At 44.5% G+C, this 22,155-nt stretch overlaps 1 protein-coding gene across 2 annotated transcripts in view; it reads left to right on the plus strand.

Moving 5' to 3' along the window:
* Positions 1 to 22,155, plus strand: part of Fhip1a (FHF complex subunit HOOK interacting protein 1A) — a 242,735-nt gene that overhangs the window by 198,505 nt on the left and 22,075 nt on the right. For both annotated transcript variants that reach the window (XM_015484474.2, XM_048813517.1), the window contains 4 exons: positions 6,703 to 6,870; positions 11,382 to 11,461; positions 18,343 to 18,533; positions 21,630 to 22,155. The exon at positions 21,630 to 22,155 is cut by the window's right edge and continues 545 nt beyond it. In XM_015484474.2, the coding sequence (XP_015339960.1) occupies positions 6,703 to 6,870; positions 11,382 to 11,461; positions 18,343 to 18,533; positions 21,630 to 22,155 (965 nt within the window). The remainder of the gene's footprint in view (positions 1 to 6,702; positions 6,871 to 11,381; positions 11,462 to 18,342; positions 18,534 to 21,629) is intronic.

A 22,155-nucleotide genomic window follows, 5' to 3' on the forward strand; every position in this document is an offset into this window, starting at 1 on the left:
GGCAGGACATAATGGCAGAAGAGTGTGGCAGAGAGAACTAACTCACATGAGGATCAGAAAGCAGAGAAAGACTCCACCCTCCAGATACCAATATATATATACAGAAAGCCATACCCCAATTCCCATCTCCTCCAGCCACACCCCACCACTTCAGTTACCACTCAGTTAATCCCTACCAGGGGATTAAATAACTGATTGGGTTAAGACTCTTACAACCCATTCATTTCTCCTCTGAACCTTCTTGCATTGATTCACACGTGAGCTTTTGGGGGACACACCTCACATCCAAACCATAATACTCCTAATTCTGAAAAATGCTTGAGAGGAATGGGGGAGAGGAGTGGAAATAAAAAAGCACATTTTTTATAAGAGCTATTGTACATCTCCCCAAATATGAACAGACAGACACAGATTACATTTGTCATTTTTTTGCCCCAATTGGGTGTATTTTAAACTAATGCCCCCAAACAGAAAATAATAGTCATCTTTTACTGAGACTCTTTGTATTGAAATTTATGCCTGTTGTCTTTAATCCTCTCAGTACTCTGAAAGATAGTGGACTATTCATTTTACAGAGGAGGACGCAGGCCCAAATAGATTAAATGACACAATCAAGATCATGCAGGTAATGAATGTTAGGACTTGAACTTGAGTCTGTCTAGCTACAAAGCTTGTGTTCTTTTCTGAAAACCACACTCTCCTATCTTCCACTCCCTGTTTCCTCCCAAATCTCCTTTTCTACTCAGTGCTGACAGCAATATTCTCTGAAAGGCTAACATCACTCCATAACCCCAGGATAGAACTCTTGAAGGTTTAGATGTTGGAATTTCACACTGCTTTTGGCTTCTGTATACAACAGCAAAGCACTGTCTGTCCCCGGCATTTAACACAGAGCTTTCACATGGGCTTGACAAATGTCTGTTGAAGCGCGCCATCCCTGCTACCTTCCCATTGCCAGGAAGTGTAAAAGCTAAGAACCCCAAAAGGAGTAGCATTTGTAACAATTGACAATACTCATGGCAAAGCCATCTCTACTGAGAACAAAATGGGAAACTACAAAAATCAAACCCAAGTTATAGGAGTGTCCTTTGGGGAGGGTGGTGTGTAGGAACAGTGTTAAATCACACACATCACACTTGGGCCAGCTGCAGTCATGGAGAGCAATGCGCTTGGTGAGGAAGCCTCCTGGTCCAGGAAGTGCCACCATTGCTGCGGCACAAAGGGTGGCACTGTGCCCCCCCCCCCGTGTCTCTAATGCCGGGTTCCCCCCGGTCACCCCCAGCCCCACTTTCCACTGGGAAGATGGAGAGGGGCTTCTCCACACAGGGGCTGGAAGGGCCCTGAAAAGCCATTTGTTCCCTGTTGCCCTTTTCTCCCTGAAGGTATAGTTTGTTATACTTCCGTGTTTGATGGTATCACAAATGCTTTGAAGAAATGCCGGGAAAGGGGCAGGCGCTGGCTTTATTTTCACTGTATGTTTTCAATTTATGTTGCCCAAGTCCTCAGTGTAGCCTTCATTTTCATTTCCTCCGTTCTCAGATATTTCGGGAATAAATAACCAAACTTATTGACTTTGAATGTCACCTCCACTCACCTCCCCAGCCTGCCTCTGGCGGTGGCATCAGTAGTCTGTGGCCTTGAGGTCCAGGAGCAGAAGGGAAGCATGAGGGGGCCTGGAGGGAGGAAGCCTGAATCATCAACGCAGACTATTTTCAGACCTTGAATGATTGAACGTTTTCTGTCCTGAGTTTTTGGCTGGAACTGAGGGGCTGCCCACTGAGAGCCAGGGCGTCTGCGACTTCCCTTTCTGTACTTGAATGTTCTGTGGGCGCTCGGTGTCCTTGGAGTCCCTCAAGCTGCTGCCCTTGCCTGCGTGGGTGGACCAGCCTTGGGCTTGCACCCCGTCCTCTCTGCAGACCGGTTCACCCCTGTCTTGGCCGGTCCAGCCCCAGCATTCCTTTCCCCTCTGCTGCTGTGCCTGAGCCACGTTCTCCTAGGTCTCACCTGTTTCCTCACTTTGGTTGAAGCCACTAGGGGTAAAGGACTCATAGATGACCCACCAGAACCAGCTGTTAGCTAGTTTTCTCCTCTGACATCAAAAGAAAAGCCAAGGAAAGGTGGCTTCTAACTTGGAGAGGGTGCCACAGTCACCCAACCCCACTGCCTGCCACCCACCTGAGTGACAGAAGGTAGGATCCATCTGTTTGCTGCAATGTGACTGGATCACCGAAAAACAATTAGCAGGTGGGAAATTTATTTTCCAGGACACACATAAACCAGCCATTATAGGGAGGATTCTGGTGCTAATTTAGATGCAAATGGAGTTGCCCAACTAGAGCTGATTACAGAAAGGTCAGGATGTCTGTATGCTCAATTTCACTCCTACGCATTAAGTTAATGTGCTGCTGCAATTGTGGGCATGATGGCTGCGCCTGGGTCTGGCCTTAATTTTTTTTTTTTTTATAGAGTTTTGATTTTATAGAAGTGGAAGGTGACACATGGTGTCACCTCCTCCACCCATCTCCTTTTAAAAAAGAAAACAAACTGTCCATTTATGAAAAACTTGAAATTCTAATAAAAAAGATACACTTGGAGTTCTTAGGCAAAGGTAAAAAGGAGTTAAGTTGACTGAAAACTCAGTTGATATCCTGTTCGGAGGACTGATATCAAGCATGTGTGCACTTCTTCCAGGCCAGAGCATGTTGGGTTATATCCTGGAGGATAGGCCCTGGGGACAAGCTGGTGGGTGATAGAATGGGAATTGTGCCAGATGTTCTCGACTCCTTGTGGTCAGAAATGTGTTTTGTGCATTTTCATATGTACATGTATAGATCTGTGCATATACATATATATATTTACTGGAAATATGAGCAAAGCACATATAAATGATACTGAATTTTATGTATTTCCAACAAAATATATGTGCAGATGTTTCACAAAACAGCACTTGCTCTTACTACAATCAGTGTATGTTAACATTTTCTGTTTGAATCTAGTCTAAACTGTTAGTGAACCAATAATACATTGAATCCACTCACCCACTCTTGGGTGTGAAACTGTCCTTTCAAAAGCACCCATTTAGGAGATTAGCAAAGGCACCTGGCATGAAGAGGGACCCAGACAAGGGCTGGAGGAGGTCAGAGAAAATGGGTGAAGATTTTATTTCAAAGGATGGATAGAAATTGGACTTGACTAATAAAATCAGGTACCTAAGTCAGAGACCTCTTCTCGAACTTGGTCTGAAAAGTAAGCACATCAGAGTGCTCACACAGATGGGTTCTGAAGGTCTAATTGTCCTTATCTTGCCAAGGACAGTTATTTGAGGAAACCCAGTTTTCTGTAGGCCATTTTGGTCATTGTGGTCCGCTGTTGGTATGAAGTAACATTCGTATCCTTAGACTTTATTACTGATGTGATGTGGTGCTAAGGTGCGGTTTTTGTGTAAGCTCATACCTACCTGCAGTTCATGTGGGAACCAGTCAGTGGACGTTGGGGTCATCTGTGAGATATGGTCTTCCCTACACTCACACTCAGTGTCCTTTGTCCCTGGAGCACGAGGTCTGCTGTCTTCCTGTCTGGCTCCTGCCACGTCAGGGCCGTCGTGGAGGATTCCGCGTTACATTCTGCACAGCAGAGCATCTTTCCTCTGGTGGTTTCTCGTCAGCTCTCAAGTGATCATACTCAGGCTCTGGTCTCATCCTTGTTCAGGAGGTTGCCTGTTGGGAGGGATTAGAAAAAGTTTCTGAAAGTAAGATAATAGGGCAGGAGAAGATTTTCCTGGATAAAAGGCTTCTAAAGGCTCCCAGGACGTGGTGGGGAGAAGAGATGGGAAGGGAACCAGATTTTCCTGGCTAGAGTATTAGTTTAAGGTGAGTGTGACCTTGATTTATAAAGAGTTTGCAACTTGATACTTAGTGAAATTGGGTCTTTAATATTTATAGCCTGTTATGTAAACCCTGCTCCTCCAAGTCTCCCTTAAATCCTCTTAGCTTATTAATGACAGCTTTGATTTCTAAAAAGAAATCAAATCTTCCATTTATTCAGCCTAAGAGTAGTAAACAATAGCTGCTTAATGCCCTCCTTTCATGTTAGCCCCCCCAAGACTGGGGCTTATGTTCTAAGGAGTTTATTGCTGGGCTTTTGAGCTTATTAAGGTCATGTGTAACTTAAGGGGGAAAATCTGATGATGCATGATTGGTACAAAAGCAGCTCCTTGAATTCTGCATGACATGTCAGTTCAGCTGTGTCGGTAGTTAAGTTGAAACTATGGTATTAAAGAACTGCACACGTGGCCTATTTGGAAGGATTACACAGTTGTACTTTTTTTCTAGTGATCAGGCTCACTAGGAAATTAGACTTCTGCCTAAATCATTTTGGATTAACTTTCTGCTGAACAGCCCAAGGTTGCAGTAGTCAAGTGGATGTGAGCTAATGGGACTACATGTTTGGAGTGGTTGGGTTCATTTGCCCCTAGGTATGCTTCATGACACCCATTATTTTAGAGTTATTTATAAAAGAAAGTTTTTTGGGCTGGGGGCGTAAGTTAGTGGCAGAGTGCTTACCTCGCACTTGCAAGGCCCTGTGTTCAATCCCCAGCACCTTCACCCATCCCCGCACCCCCCAAAAAAGTCCTTAGTTTTCTGGGCTGTCAGGATACACATAGAAAATAAGTAAGAACTTAAAGATAAGCTCAACTCTGGCAAATGTAAATCACTAGATCCTTAGGGGCTATTGTTCACTCAGGAGTAAGTACTGACTGTATACCAGGTTTGGACACGGGACTGGAGTAATGAAGAAAAAGACACAGTGTGTCCTGGGACAGCATTAGAAGTGCCACGCACATAGGAATCGCATGGACAGAAGCAGTTTGTTGGAGGAGCAGGAGCAGTCTAGGAGAAGCACTCCTCTCAGTGTGGGCACCTGCCAAGTGCTTGATGCTTCCCTGTTTCCACAGGTGTGTTTGGGCTACAGGCTACTTTCAAGACAGTCAGATGAGCATGGCATGTTGAATTTTGAGGCTCCCACTGGTGGTGCCGACCTGGGGGAAGTCTGTACTCTGGGGCTTTGCCCAGGCTACTCGGGGAACTGCCGTGTGAGTTTGAGTAGATTCTAGAAGAGCAAATACAAATGGACTTCACGAGCATGCCTTGTTTAGAATAAAGAAAGCAGACTGCTGATTTGGTAATATCTTATCCACCTGGACTCATCTTTCTAGAACAGCTGAACACCAAGAACTTTTAAAAAAGTAACTTGAACAGCCAAAATAGATAGTGCCAAGCGTTTACGCACAGATGTATCACTCAGGGCCTATCTGCACGTATCTAGCAGCTCTGGACATCTGGTTTCTAAACTCATCTGTGGGTTTTGAAAGCTGAGAATTAAAAGTGGAAGAGGAATGTAGTATAAAAGGAAAAGCACAGTAATAGTATAATAAAGTGATAGCTACCACTTTTAAAGGGAGGAAGAAAGAAGATAAACCAGAAAAGAGACAATATAATCCCTCAAAAAGTATTGCCCTCTGTTTCATTTGGAATCAAGTCCATTGGACTCACGGCAGGGAGCTTTCTAAGATTTCCAGGGTGTGCCTTTTGGAATCTGAAAGCTCAAACCATTTCTTTGGTGATTTTCTTGCATTTGAGTCTGGATGTTTCTGTACCCAGGTAGAGCAAGTGATGACCCTGGCAGTGACTGCTAATCATTAAGACATATGTTACGTCACACTTTTAGGAGAATAAAGAAGCATGTGCTCCTTAAAAAATTTCCAAAAAAAAATTTTTTTTGTACCAGGGATTGAACCCAGGGGCACTTAACCATTGAGCCTCATCTCCCACCCTATTTTGTGTTTTATTTAGAGACAGGGTCTCACCGAGTTGCTTAGGGTCTTGCTAAGTTGCTGAGACTGGCTTTGAACCATGATCCTCCTTCCGCAGCCTCCAGAGCCGCTGGGAATACAGGCATGTGCCATAGCATCTGGCCCCAATCAAAATGTTTAAGGTTCAGATTTTGATGCTTCAAGCATGATATCCTCAGTTCTTTGAAAAACTAGACCCTTCAGAGTCTTATTCACTGAGAGATTGATATTTTACTGCATGGGGAAAATCATATAGGTTAGAACATATTAATTTGTATTATAAAAAGTCACAGTTACTGTATTAAGTAGTAAGTGCTTGTAGTACTTTGTAATAATACTACAAAAAGTTGACTTGAAACTCTCCAGAAACATGTTTGAATATCTGTAGCACTTGGTACCTCTCCTTTGCACTTTATTGTATTATCATTTTGTTTGTTATGGTCCATGTTCCTGGATATAAAATATGTTCCATGTTTCCAGCTGCTTTTACATAGTAGATCCCAGTAAATATTTATTGCATGACTAATAATTAAACAAGTTACATCAGACTTTCTGATTAACCCTTTACTAACCATATAAATACTTTTCATAATCTTTTTTCCCCATTTTTGATTACACGTATTTGAACCGTATCTGATGAGTAGAGTTTTCATAACACTTGAATTGCTTCTTTCCACTTTTTTTTTTTTTTCATTGAATTGAAGCTTGGAGGCAGCCTGAGGTGTTCTGCCATGTGAGTAGGTGGTGGGCACCTTTGTCTGGCCTGTCCTGCAGTGGCCAGTGCTGGGCTTGGGGAGGCAGTGTCGCAGCATGGAGAGGCACTCACCTGTGCTCACTCTCTTCCGTCCCAGGTGACTGTGGAGGAGGTCATGACCACAACCGCCTACCTGGACCTTTTCCTGCGCAGCATCTCCGAGCCAGCACTGCTTGAGATCTTCCTCCGGTTTATCCTGTTGCACCAGCACGAGAACGTCCACATTCTAGACACTCTCACCAGCCGAATCAACACCCCATTTCGGGTAAGGAGAGCCCAGGAGGAAGGGAACTTGTCACTTGGATTCCGGGAGAGTTTGTTTTGGTAATGACATTATGAATATTCTCTCTTCTTTCCTTCCCTAGTCTTCCCTCACCCTTTTTTTCTTTTTCTCTCACATCCATTACCTTCTTTTTAATTGTATAGAGATTAATTGGATTTATTATTCTATTAAGAGCCTTCCCACTTACTGTTTTTCACAGGAGATCTTTCTCGGTTTGTCTGAGTTAGCTCTTCTGTAGAATTAGCAGAAGGCACTTCTCAAGGGGCAGGATTCTGGAGAACATAAGACCTTAAGTCCAGGTAAAACCAAGGAACCAGTGTCAAGTCTGGATGTTAGAGATCATATTTCTTTCCATGCATATTTTGAAGTGAAAGTCTGAGAAGTTGGGAACCCAGGGTCACTTCACCACTGAGTTATATCCCCAGTGCTTTTTAAATTTTTTTTTTTTTAATTTTAAGACAGGGTTTCTAAATTGCTGAAGATCTGGCTAAGTTGCTGAGGCTGGCCTCAAACTTGCGATTCTCCTGCCTCAGCCTCCTAGGTCACTGGGATTACAGGTGGCTAGGTTGTGACTCTTTAGTTTGGAGCCCCGATTCCCTTTGAAAATCCTGCTATTGCTATTACTGCCACCTATCATAACCCTCTCTCCAATAGTTGTAATTATTGTTTTAAAACAATAATAATCGAACAATGTATCTTTGAGTTTGTAACATATAGATGTAATGTGTTAACAGTAATCTCACAAAGAGGGGAAGAGGAATAGAGCTAGGTGGGAGCAAAATTTCTGTATTTCACTGGAACTAACTTAGCATAAACCTAAAGTAGAGTCTGATAAATTTAAGCATATTAGAAGAACTAGAGCAACTACTAATAATACAAAATATAGTGAAAAGATCGTTAAAGAAATTAAGATGTTACACTAGAGAAAATATTCATTTACGATTCCACCTAATGGAAGAATACACATTATTCCCCAGTGTGCATAGAGCATTCTTCAAGATAGACCATGAGCTCTGTCATAAGAAAAGCCTCAGTGTTCCAGTTATTTTGAAAAACTTTAAAAAATAAAAAGCTTCAGTGGATTGCGAAGGATTGGAATTATGCAAAGTATGTTCTCTGATCAAAATGGATTGAAAAAAAATCCCCCAATATATAGAAATTAAATAGCAAACTCCTAAATAACTAGTAGATCAAACCAAAAAATCACAAGGGAAAGGAGAATTCACTTTGAGATGCTGCAACATGGATGATGTTAAGCTGAGGGTGATACCTGAGGATATTATACTAAGTGAAAGAAGCCAGTCAACAAAGGAGAACCCACGTGATTCTATTCATATGTGGTATGTAAAGCAGTCAGACTTTATAGAAACAGAAAGTGGAACGGGGCCATCAGGAGCTGAGTTGGGGTGAATGAGGGGTGGCTGTTCAGTGGTTACAGAGTTTTAATTTCATTGTAAATATTTTAGAGATCTGTTGCACAACAATATGCAACAGATACTTTACATTACTGAATTGTACATTTAGAAAACCCAAATTTGTTCAATTTCATGTTGTATGTTTTGTTTTTAACAAATTATAAAAGAGGATAATTAATCTAAATTTATGACACACTCTTCCAAAAATAGAACAGGAGGGAATACATCCCAACTCATGTCTATGATTTGAAAACCTAAAGTTATCACAAGGAAATTGCAGACTAGTACCTGTTATGAATTTAGACATTCTCAACAAACACTAGCACATAGAACCTAGAATATTTAAAAAGCATTATACACTCTGACCAAGTGGGATTTAGCAAGCCAGGATTGCAAAGCTGCTATAAAACTGGAAAATCAATTAATGTAGTATGTCATATGAACAGAATAAAGAAAAAAATCATATAATCATCTCAGTAGACACAGAGAAAGCATTTCACAACATTTGACATGATAAACATACTCAACACACTGGAAATAAGAGAACATATGAAATCTAATACAGGACATCTATGAAAGACTCAGAATTAACAGTGTACTTGATAGTGAAGAGAGCTTCCCCCCAAGATAAGAGCCTGCTTCACCAGCTTTATTCCTTATATACTTCAAGTTATAGCCAGGAAAATTAAATAAGAAAACAGATTGGGAGTAAAATCATCTGTATTTGTAGATGACATGATATTATGTAAAAAACTAAGGACTACACTGGAAAGCTATTAGGACTCATAATGAGGTCAGTAAGATTGGAGGATACAAGATTAATACACAAAAGTCAATTTTATTTCTGTTTAATAGAACTCAGCACACCAAAAATCCAATTAAGAAGACAGTCCTATTGACAATAATATCATAAAGAATAAAATATTTAGGAATAAATCTCACAAAAAAGTATAAAACTTATGCTTGTGAAAACTATAAAAATTGTTGAAATAAAGAAGATTTAAATAAATGGAAAAGCATCTTCATATACTGGAGATTTGATATTGTTGATATGGGAATACTCCCCAGTTGGATCTGCAAATGTAATGCATCCCTGTGAAACTCCTAGCTGGCCTTTTTGATGAAGTTGATGAACTGATCCTAAAATTCATATGGAAATGCAAAGAACTCAGAATAGCCAAAATAAATTGGAAAAAGAACAGTTGAGATGCTACAACATGGATGAATCTTAAAGATATTGTACTAAGTGAAGTAAGCCGATCAACAAAAGAATGATGATTCCATTCACTTGAAGCATGTCAAGTAATTGAACTCACAGAAACAGAAGGTAGAGAGGGGAGTGGTGGTCAGGACTAGGTGGTGGGAAACATGAATGTCTATTGAGTTCAGTTTCGGTGTAAATATTTGAGATTTCAAAGCTTCCTTCAAAATGATGGCAATCAAAACGGCATGGTATTAGTAAAAGGATAGACAAAGAGATTGATGGAATAGAATTGAGGCTTCAGAACTAAACTCACAACTTCATTTTCAATGGGTTTCTTCTAACAAGGCTTTCAAGATCAATTAGTGGGGGAAAAATAGTCTTTTCAATAAACAAAGATGGGACAGTTGGATACCCACATGCAGAAGAGTGAAGTTGAATTCCTTTCTCACACCACATGTGTCAACCTAGAAATAGATCAAAGATCAAAGACCTCAACATAAGAGCTAAAACTACAGAACTCTTAAAAGAAAGCATAGGAGTAAATCTTCGTAGCCTTGGTAGTGGTTTCTTAGGTATGAGCAACTACAGAATAAACAGATAAACTGGACATCATCAAATGAAAACTCTGTGCTTCCAAGGACACCCTCAAGAAATTGAAAATAAATCCACAAAATGATAGGCAGTTTTATACATATGCATAATTCTTGTACATAAATAAAGAACTCCTGCAGTTCAGTAATAAAAAGAAAAAAGCACTCTGCTGAACACCCTTCACGGCGATTTGCAGGGGTTACTGTGGCAGTAGGTGAGAAGACTACCTGAGACTGGGAGGAGGAGGGGTTGGGTGGCAGAATTATGAGTATTTCCAAGGGGAGGTGATGCCTGAAGTGAGCCTTGGAGGATAAGAAGGATTTAGGCTTGGAGAAGGCAGAAAAAGGCATGGCAGGTGAAGGACCAGTGCAGGCAATGACTTGGAATGGGGCAGGATACGTTGCTTCCAGCTAACTACAGGTGTATGACCTGCCCTGGGCAAAAGAGATGTTTTGGGGCAGGTCAAGTATAGCTCTTTTTTTATAACACCATAGTGGATTTCGTTGACCAGGTTTTAAGGCCATCCTGCCTAGAAGACAGGCAAGCTCTTTTTTCTCCTATGCAAAGAATGAGAGCCTACATTACTTAAATAGCCCTGCGGCCCGGTGGAAGCTTACTCTCAAAGGGTACAGTGGTTTTGTAATGCACCTTTATAGATTTCCCCTGTTCTAGAGTTTATCTTTCCCTTTTGGAAGTCAGAGATTAAAAGACTTCTTGTTATTTTTTAATGAACTTATTAGGGAGCTATATCATCATACCCTTAGCACTGTAGGAAATGGAATCAAGCAGAATATTTGCCCCTGCACCAAGGAGGAGCCGAGGCTTGGGGCTGAATTCTCTGCAGGGAACTTTCCGGGTTACATGCATTTTCTGTGATCCCTCTTTTGTAAATAAGCAATGCCATGTTTGAAAAAATGACCCAGGAAAACAAATTACCTGTAAAGGAGCTCCATATGAGGTGGAGGGAGGTGGAGGGAGGTGGGGGGAGTAGGTGTGTCGGGGGAGCTGTAGGGGGCGTGTTTATCTGGATCTTTATAAGTTGGTGATAGACCTTTTTGCAGGAGGCTCCTTCTGCCTGGTGCTATAATTCTAGGCACTGGCTTCCTAAGCAGCTCCCGTAGGCAAGTCCAGAATACCCAGTCTCTGGCAGCAGTGTGCTTTTCGTCAACACTGCTGGGGGGGGGGGCACATTTTATTTTGTAATTCTGATTTATTTGCCATCTGTGAGGAGTAGAGTTTTGATTCCACTCTCTGAAGTAGAATATGTGTTGACTGCTTCCCAGCTCTGCGTGGTGTCCCTGGCGCTATTCAGAACTCTCATCGGTTTACATTGTGAAGATGTGATGTTACAACTAGTTTTAAGGTGAGTTACCCCCCACCTTTGTGTGTGTGTCTATGTGGCTCCCTTTAAAGCAAAATTAATTGTATGCTATTAGTATTTTATTTTTACTTTGGAAATATAAGCTAAATACGAGCAACACTTCTAAGGAAGAACGTCATCAAGAGCATCAATTTAAATTTTGCATTGTATCCCAAGGTTAATTTCAGTTTTATTCTGTGAAGTTTTTTTTTTTTTTTGGCAGGGGGGGTATATGCATCTTATTATAAATGTGTTCCTAGAAACATCATGTAGATTATTTGGAAATTTTCACAAGTATCATGAAAGCTCTTTGGCATGGTGGTTGAAGTTCTTTCTCCTGAAGTATGCTTATTAGGGATCTTTGTTATTAAAAACAACTATCCCAAAGATGAAAAGCTGTTGAATACAATTTGGCTTTTTCTTTGGTAGTGGTACACATCTAGTGTGCACTATCAGATCTGTGATCATGTTTCAATTAAATTCCATAAATATTTAATCAGCATTTTCCATGTGCAACTCTGCAGGGAGGGAGGTGTGGGAGCAGCTGAGCTAACAGGACTTCTCCTCAAGGTGGCCCAGATGGCCCTCAGTACAGGTGGAAAGAGTTCACTAGTGGTTGGTGGGTATTGGGAGTCAGAACAGACTGCTACTGAGATGCTTGATTTGGTGATGCAGGTAGGAGACTCATTGGCACCAAGTCTTACCTTGGCCCAGCCAAGCTCTTCTCTAGTCCTCAAGGGAAGCATCTGCTTTTGTGTAGGGGTTCCACCCCACACCCCAGTGCATAAATCTATAACACCCCAGGCTACCCCATGCTGCTCTTCCTCCTCTTCTCTGAACCCAGATCCTGAATCTTGGGATTGACTCCTTGAGTGAGACCCATCCCAGCAGTACCAGCAACAGAGATAGATAGAAAGTTGCCCCAAAGCCGAGAGGGGAGTGAGGGCCAGGGCTGGGAGATGCTCCTGAGGAGAGTTGGTCAGGGTTTGTGCTGACACTCCCTTGCTGTGGTTAGAATGGAAGAGAGAGCCAGCATCCCTCAGCCGGCCACCCCCTTCTCCTTCCTCACAGGACTTCCTGACCCTCACTTGCCCGTCCTTCAGAGTAAGGGTGGATGAAGCAGAGAGCAGGGAAGAGGGAGTAGCCCTGGGCTTTCCTTAGTTCACATTGGTCATGATTGGAGTGGAGAGTACGGAGGAGAAGGCATTTAGGGTGGATGTCACAGCATTTACAAATAGGTATCTTGGGAAAATTAAGGGGGGGTTGATCCTGGAAGAACAGCAGCAGCAGCAGCAGCGGTACCCCTGGAGCTGGTCAGGAATGCAAGTTCTCAGTCTCCTCCCAGATTCTCCCAACTCAGAAGCTGTGGGGTAGGACCCAGAAAGCTGTTCCAACACCTCCTGAGGATTCCAAGACCCTGATAAGCTCCAGAATCAACTGAAAGCTGGTGCAGAGCAGAAGGGAGCGGTTAAATGATGAGTCCAGAAAAGTTGGTAGCTGTGTGTTGTGGGGGGCCTCATGGAGGTGCCGCTTTATGGGAGAGTTTTACCTATTAGATTTTTAAGTAAAAAATGTTTTTGAACTTTTTAGGGTTGAGATCAGGTCATCAGTAACTAATCTTAAGGCATTAGCAGAGAACAAATCCTGTCATACAGTGGCGCCCTGGGTAGTCTGTCCTGAAAGGATGACTTGAGTCCCAACAGGTCTCCACTGACGCGATGGAAGCTTTAACCAGGCCTGGAGGGAATCCAGAAGAGCAATCTCTTGAAGTCTCTTATTGCCAAAAACCAGGCTTTTACTCCTAGGTGGTAGAACTGGCTTGTATTTTAATGTCAAATGCTTAAATACTGCTTCTTTGATGGCAGGAAGAGCAGCTGGCTCTTCAGTGTACCTGGAAGCCTGGCCCCTGTCCAGAGGCTAGAGCGTCTCCACTGTGGGTCAGCCATGTGGGTCAGGACGGCTTTGGCCCAGGTGATGGCAGGGTTGCTTGCTGGCCATTCAGTGACCTTTACAAGGCGAGCTCTGATCACCTTTTCTCTGCTTCTAAAGCCTTACTTGTAGTATTAAAAACTGTCCTCAGAGATGGCATTAGCCAAGGCGGCTTCTGGGACCAAGACATGTACCTTATGAAGATGGAGAAACCAGCTCATGTTTGAAATAGGAATGTGTCCAAGTCTGGGCTAGTCATTTCCATAGAGGGTAAGAACAAGTAATTTCCCAGAAAGTGCCTGCAGGGCATGTTGTCAAAGTTCTTGATGGTGTAATGCACCAAAGGCTGGACCTGAGCTGGCTCCTTCCTCCTCCTCCTCTCTCTCCTTCTTTAATGAGGATGATGGAGATCATAATACCATAATATAGTTGTTCTTTTTTTTGGTGGTACTAAGGATAATCAGGGCCTTTTGCATGATAGGCAAGTGCTCTGCCACTGAGCTACACCCCCAGTCCCGATATGGTTGTCTTGATTGAATGGTTCCTCTATTTCTTTTAATAGTTTTTTAGTTGTATGTGGGCATAATACCTTTATTTATTTATTTTTATGTGGTGTGGAGGAAGGAACTCAGTGCATGTGCTCTACCACTGAGCCACAACTCCAGCCCTGGCTCCTGTATGTCTAATTTTCCTGCACTGCTGGGGGAATTCATGGAGAGAGAGAGGGAAAAGACGCACACAAGAGGCCATTGTTCCTGGTCTCCTTCCTCTGAACTGCTCTTTTGCTCTGACCTGTTCTGGTTTTGGAATGTGCTGCCTCATAAGGTTGTGAAGATCATGTGTGGTGATACATGTGAAAATATTTTAAAGTGCTGTGAAATATTATACAAATTTAGGGAGGGAATTCTTTAGAAAGTTTAACCTTAAACTTATGAAAGCAGTTATCTTCTCTCATTTAGAATGTCTCCAAAGCAAGAACAATGAAAACTCTATTCTTCTAGTCATGTAAACTTTAAAGGACATAAAAAAATAGATTTATAACCCATCCTTTTTTTTTTTTTTGCTACCATTACTGTCTTTCAAACGTTCATGGCAAACTCAGAGTTCACAGAGGCCCTAGAGCAGTAAAGATTGTATGAATGCTTTTTAATGAAGTTATTTATTATGTGATAAATAAATGATAACCTTATGTCACTTTCTATTGCAACTCAAATGCTCTTATACATTGACACTTCAGAGTGATATTCCATTCGTAACAGATACAAGTTTCTCTCATTTGACAAGGTATCAGAAAAGCAAGTGGAAATAAGACACCCCAGGAGAGGATATTTTAGTGAGCAGATAACCAAGAAGTCACCCACCTCCTTGGAAGTGACATGTGATAGGCCAAGGACAGACAGGCAATGCTGACAAGCAGTGAGGTGACAGATTTGCCCCTGTATTCCTGGAACGTCCCCAGTTTAGGTGAAAATTTAATTGATAGACACCTGAATGCTGTTTCTGAGTATCCTGGTTGGCATTTCCTTCCAGAAATGCCCGTGTGCACCACGTCACCGTTAGGTTCCCGTAGCAGCTGTTGTGCTTGGAGAGAGGCCGCGTGTGCACCTGAGGAATGCTGCCCTCTTCCCGTTGTTGGGATGTGCAGCCGGGGAAGGCAGGAGTGAGGCAGGCGCCGGGGAGGAGGAGTAGAGCCGTGGCCAGGCCGACTCTCTCTGAGCCCTCTGTTCCTATGGTGCGGTCTGGGATGACTGTCATCTCAGGAGAAGCGCCTTGCTCACCTTGCTGTATGTCACTGCTTTGTTTTGTTTTTCTCATCAGTGTAGCAATAAGCAGGATGTGTGCTTTGTCACCATTCCTGTCATTGGCTCGTGACAGAAGTGATGGTTTATTTTAATGAGTGATATCCAGGAACAAAGGAAGTGGACCCAGGGTTGGAGAATTAACGAAAACCGAGAGGACAATGTGGACATTTTTTTCCCTACTGTGATGGGAGATGGGTTCAAGTCATCTGGACGTCTAAAGTCAATAACTAATCTCTGACTAGTTTTACATCTTTCTGAATTTAAATACAAATAAGATAAAGTGATGACAGATACCTACGCTAAGTGCTTATGTGAGCTTTCTGCTATGGACAGCCACTTTGTTTTGATATTTGACATTTTAGAAGTTTCTAGCATTCATTCCATTCCCAATTTTTCCCTCTAAGTGATGGAAAGACAGAGGGTTGGGTAGCATTTGTCTGTTCCTTCCTCTGTGAGGATCCTTCATTTTAAAGACCCTGTGAAATGACTACCTTCAATACTAGGGAGGTTATTCATTTGAATGGACGCCCCTATTTCCAATTTCATAGAACCTCCTCTTTAACCGACAGGGGATCTCCCTTCAATTGATTTATTCAGAAGAAAATTCTTAGTTTCCCCTGCAAGCATGTATTTGCAAAGTTGCAAATTGCTAGTAACTCTTTATTCTAAAACAATTTCAAGCTACTGACTGGTGGTATCTGATAAATAGCTTTATTAGCTTTGATCCAGTGTTCTTTTTTTTTTTTTTTTAAACACTTCCAACAACAGTAGAAATCTGTGTATATCAACTTAAATCAGGAAATATGTTTGGTTTGAGCTGCAAGTACTCATTGAGTTCCTGAAGTATATAAAAACATTGAAGTAGTTTATTCCATAAATAATTAATGACCAAAATAAGGATACAGTGAATCCTGGGTAATCTGAATACCACCAGCCTGTGGTAAGGAAGAATTCACATCAGCAACCACAGGACAGGTTTCCTTGGCTCTCGCCTGCCATCTCTTGTCAGATCTTGCCTTCCTGCAAACATAGGTCATCGCCTCTTAGGGTCCCCAAGCAAGGGTTCCAGCATGGGTCTCCGACAGGTCTGCCTCCCACCTTGGTGTCCAGCGGCTCCCAGTGTGTTTCCCCCTGCTCTGACGCTTGTGTTAGTGCTGCCAAGTACCCTGGCCCCTCCTGCCACGCTGGAGCAGCCCACCCTCCGGGGGTGCCCACTGGGGCCCAGCTGTGCTGTGTTGAGACCCAGGTGGGAGGATGCCTCTGTCTTCTGTGTCACTCTTGGTCTCTGAGCATCTGTATACGCTGAGATCCTTGGGAAGAAGGCTCCTTCGTTTCCTGCCCGTGACAGCGCTCCTCCTGTAGGGCTCAGATATGAGTCCCCGTGAAGCCAGGGGTTAGAACAGGCCTGCCCCTCTCCCACGCTGTCCTCCTCCATCTGCCCTTTTTGTTCTTGTGGCTTTTAGCTTTCATGGAACTGAGCTTACGGAAATAGATGCCACCATGTCAGAAGTGACTGGTGGGTGGGTGTGGTTTGGTGATAGTGTGGACTTGTGGGGGGCGGGGCAGAGAACAGGGGATAGGGGACAGGACCCCTTTTACCTAGCTACACCAGGAAGTTAGAGTATGTGAGAAGCGGTTTGATTTTTGGAGGAGCTGAGGGTTAGGTGGCAAATTTGTCACTTCATACCTGGAAAGCATTCTTAAAACCTTCACTGTAGGAGGACCATGAAAGGGAATTCAGTCGCCTTCCTCTTGACTCGGACTCTGCAGTGGACTGGTCATTAATATCAACTCCAGTTTCCTCATTTGGATCTTCAGCGGATGAGGGAGACAGCTCCAAGTCTGCAGGCTCTGGGACATATCCTAAGTCGGGAACCTGAGTCACAGCTTGTTGGCCTCTTTCTCCAGAGCTAAGCACAGAAACAGAAGCCATTCAGGCTCATGGAAAGGCTGTGACTGGTCCCCTGAGAGCTCAGGGGATTGGCTCCTGCTCATGCTGTGGCTGGCCTTGGGTCCTTTATCCCATGGGCTCCATCTCGGTTTAAGTCAGCAGTGTGGCTGTCCCTGTGAAGAGAGAAAGCCACTTATACCCTTCCTTCTACGCATGAAGAAGCCCACCAATGGCTCCAGGTGCGTCAGAGAAGATGGCGCAGTTTATTGTCTCCAGGTTCATAACCACACTAAGATGCTCTCCGTCACCTAATCACCTAGTTTCCTAATTTTTTTTTTCTTTTTCACAACTGTGACTAAAAGACCTAACCAGAACAATATTAGAGGAGGAAAAGTGTATTTGGGGGTCTCAATCCAGACAGCAGGCTCCATTCCTCAGGGTCAAAGTGAGGCTGGACATCCTGGCAGAAGACTGTGGCAGCTCACATGCTGATCAGGAAGAGAGAGACTCCACTCGCCAATACAAAATACATACCCCAAAGCCACGCCCGATGCCCACCTCCTCCAGCCACACCCACCTGCCTCCAGTCACCCTCAGAGCTCCCATCAGGGGTTACTTCACTGACCAGGTGATTTCTCCTCCAGACCTTCTTGCCTTGTCTCCCACGTGAGCTTTGGGGGACACCTCACATCCAAACTGTAACACAGCGGTTGCTGGCCAGCTTCATTCAGTGCCTGCTCTGAGCCCAAGTTTTCAGGAGTGCAGGACAAACAGCTGAAGCGGGTCCTTGCTCTGGCAGTGAATCATGTTGAAGAGTCAGGCCTGAAGCACTCGTGGACCAGGCGACAGTGGTGCTTCAACAGTGAGCAGAGGGAAGGGAGCGAGCGGCTCCGTCCTGGAGTAGAGAGCCGGGAGCCTTCTCAGGGTGGGTGGCCCTGGAGCTGGACTTTGCAGGGTGACAGGGCATTTGTCAGCCAGAGAAAGGAAAAGCACACTCCAGGGGAATTTCGGGTGGTGCAGAGGCCAGGGGCAAGGAGGAAGATCATGGAGGTCAAGTTGGGAAGGCCTGTGATGCTCTGCGAGGGGCGGTTCTGTCGGGAGGAGCAGCCTGGACAGGGAGTGGGTGAGCCCTGGTGGCCTGGTGGGGGTGGGGAGGGGACGAATCCTGGCTGCCATCACCAGGGCTGACGGTGCTTTGGGACTCAGTCCCAGCAGGGTCCAGGGCATCGCAGGGACTGATGCAGCTCTGTCTGTCTTTCCAGGTATCTGATCCCCTGCAATCACATGATGCTCAGTCAGAGGTGGGCCGTGAAGGAAAGAGACTGCTACTCTGTGTCTGCGGCCAAGCTTCTCGCCTTGACCCCTGTCTGCTGCGCCAGCGGGATCACGCTGACGCTTGGGAATCAAGAGAGGGATTATATTTTGTGGTCAAAGTGGACACATGATGGCTCAGGTAGGAACTCACTAGTGACGACCTTTAACCCAGGATGCTGCGTTCCATCTCTCCTGGGGCCTGGGGCCTCAGGCAGGCGGAGTAACACAGAGTCCTGTTTCTTCGTGAGTCACTAGTTGGCTCCTTCTCTGCCTCACAAGGGTACGGACGCTTGGTCATCAGTGTTCACTGAAACACCAGGTCATCACCTTGGCAGTTGTCCCTGGCCTCTGTTTTAAGTGACCCTTCTTGTGGCAAAGTCCAAATGTGACTATCTACAACAAAATGAGGGTCACAGGTGTGGCCACGGCTGTCGTGAGGGTGGAGCTAGTACTCGTCTGAACCCCACAGTGTCCCACTCGGGGAGTGTTTGTCAGTTGTCTCCTCATCGCTGGGCGCCGTGGCACACACCCAGCCCAGCCACTTGGGAGGCCGAGGAAGGAGGACTGTAAGTTCTAGGCCAGCCTCAGCAACTTCAGCGAGACGCTGTCTCAAAACAAAAAAATTAAAGGGGCTGGGATGGTAGGTCAGTGGTAAAGTGCCCCTGAGTTCAATCCCAGGCACCCACCCCCTAAATATATATCTTATTATAAAACTTGCAGTTTGTGGTGTCAGCTCTGTCTGATTAATCTGACGGACATATGAGGGACTCTCCTAGATGCTCTCACCCACAGGAGTTTTAAGACTCATGTCCTATTTGTCATCTGCAGTTCACTTTGTACCAGTTAAATTTAAATGGCCACCTCTGTTAACCTTGGTCCTCTGGCAGCAGCTGGTAACAAGAGGACAAATATTTGTATATCTCTAATGGTCACACGGCTGAGTTCAGGAACATTCTGCCTGTCCTGTGACCACTAGGAAATGATCCAGTCCTGGAGGTGACTTAAGTGTTTGCAGCCAGTGTTCTGATATCCCCTCCCATCATGCCGTTTTGTCCACCCAGCCACAGTCCTCTTAGGTGACATGTGTTTAAGAACTGAGCTTCTTGACCAAGAAAGTATCCAAGTATTTGATATAAGTGCAGTTTTTAGGAATTAAGGTTGTCTTACTGATTCTTGGTCTTTTAATCAAGATATAGTGTATACATAGAAATCAACAATTTATGTGGCTGTACCTTAAATATATTTTTCTGTAAGGCACAATAGTGTGGATATCTTATATTTTTCTCATTCCAAAGTTATTCTTAAAAACATATTTAAAAATTGATGTCTTTTTAAAAAATTTACTATGCAAGTTGTTCCAAGAATGATGTTGTGGCTCAACTTGCCACAGAACTCAAAATTCAGATTAAACATATGATTGTGTGTGATCCCATTTGCTGCTTTGGAGAAGGCAGTGTTCCTGTTTTATAGATTAAGAACAAACTCAGAGAGGACTTGACTTGTTCAAGTCTAGCTAGTAGACTCTGATTCCATATCCCTTGGTTTTGTACATCCTGCTCCTTCGTGTGTCACTAGTTGGCTCCTTCTCTGGCTCACAAGGGTACGGACACCTGGTAATCAGTGTTCACTGAAGCACCAGGTCGTCACCTTGGCAGTTGTCCCTGGCCTCTGGTTTAAGTTGCCCTTCTTGTGGCCAGGTGAACACCAGATGAATGCTCTAATGGGTGGATCACATACCTATTTAGTTAGCTAATGTAATGACTGGGCAGTGGTTCACAGGTAGGGTTCTGAGTGTTGGCTCTACCACTTTTTGGGGGCAAATCACTGAACCCTTCCAAGCCTTTTTCCTCATCTGTGAAATAGAACCTCCCCTGAAGGGTCATTCCAAGGACAGGTGAGTTAAGACACTTAAAGTAACTCTTAAAAGACTGGCATGTAGTAAGTGCTCAGTAAATATAGCTGGTGGCAGTTTTTGATGTATTTTAAAATTTTGTTTTGTAGTTGTAGATGGACACCATGCCTTTATTTTATTTGTTTATTTTTATGTGGCGCCAAGGATCGAACCCAATGGCTCACACGTGCAGGCAAGCGTCTGCCACTGAGCTACAGCCCCAGCCCCTTGATGTATTTTTACTTAAGGTTTATAAGAGACAAACACCACCCTTTTGGCAGTAGAGCTGTACAGATGAATCATTTCTACCTGAACAACCTGAAAATGTGCACTTGTAAAGGCCCAATCCTCACCCAGTCTAGTAGAGATTCAGATCTTTGTTGGGGGTGGGGGGAGAGGCTTGCGAAAGTGTGGCATTGAAGGAAGAATGGGGGTTGGGGTGGGGCTGCCTGTACTTGGATGGTGGCCCTGGCCCAGTTAGGGGAGTGTGTTTCTATCTCGGAGTCTCAACTTCTCCAGCTGTAAGTGGGGAAAGTAACCTCCACCATGCTGGATTGTTGAGAGGACTAACTTTCCACAGCAGTCATAAAGAACTGCAGCATCTAGATGGTGAAGACATGGTAGAATATGTTTTTCCTTGTCTTTTTCTTCTTTTAAGGGAAAATGGAAACTTAATTGCAGATGTTTTCACAACTGTTTCAGTAATTAGGTTGGAACTGGTAACATCAAAAGTGGTCATGTGGTAAGATAGAATTCCCAGTTTAAAATGAGTGGGCCAGTGAGTGTGACTTGACTTAAAGAGACCATATGGTATATTTCCATATCCCAAAAGTCCCCAGGAAGGCAGAATGAGTTAAAATCCAGGGTTTCTCTACAGAAAACCCAGTTCCCAAATTCATGGGTTACCTTGAACCTATGGGTTATTCCTTTCACTTTAGAGTCAAAGTAAAAACTCACCAGTTATTACCCAGTCTGCAGGAGGTAGTCACCAGTTATTACCCAGTCTATAGGAGGTACCATTAGGTGAACCAGGTAATCCTCTCAACCTAGAGGCGGCCCTGATTAGCCTTCTTACTTCTCTAATGACTGGTGTCAAATATTAGTTTTTGGATGGCTACCGCCAGTACCCGACTGGCCATTTCTGTCTTCTCAGAGAGTAGATTCTCTGTCATTGTCTGTCTTTCTTCAAATCTAGGCATTTTTTTTTTTTTTTTTTTATCCAAAACCATTTGGTCAGAGATCTCTAGACCTAGAGTGGCTGGTGACCAGCTTGGCCTGAGTGGGCCCACCCCTCCTGCCACACTGGCCAGGCTCTGGTCCTGACGGCTCTGTGCTCTCTTGCAGGGCCCGGGGAGCATCCCCTGCCCCCCCCTGCGCCCGCGGCCTGCATCGTGGAGTACGGCAAAGCCCTGGACGTCAGCTACCTGCAGTACTTGTGGGAGGCCCACTCCAACATCCTGCGCTGCATGCGGGACTGCCGCGTCTGGTCGGCGCTCTACGACGGGGACTCCCCGGGCCCCGACACCTTCCTGCAGAGCGCGGCCGAGGAGAGCGCCTGCCCGGCCGCCCACCTCGGGGCAGTGGGGCCCCAGCCGGCCGCAGCCAAGGACAGGGGCCAGACGGAGCTGGAGTGGGACGACAGCTACGACACGGGCATCTCCTCGGGGGCTGACGTGGGCTCCCCCGGGCCTTACGACGAGGCGGAGACTCCCGGCCCCCCAGCCCCCGTCGACCCCCCGAAACACATCCAGGAGATGAAGAGGAACGCCATCCAGCTCTTCAGAGGCCCCTACATCGAGGAGTCGGACTTCCAGGACGACGTGATGGTGTACCGGCTCTGTGCCCAGAAGGACGCCGCCGAGGACGCCGC

Source organism: Marmota marmota, unplaced genomic scaffold (assembly GCF_001458135.2).
Source record: "Marmota marmota marmota unplaced genomic scaffold, marMar, whole genome shotgun sequence".
Classification (NCBI taxonomy): Eukaryota; Metazoa; Chordata; class Mammalia; order Rodentia; family Sciuridae; genus Marmota; species Marmota marmota.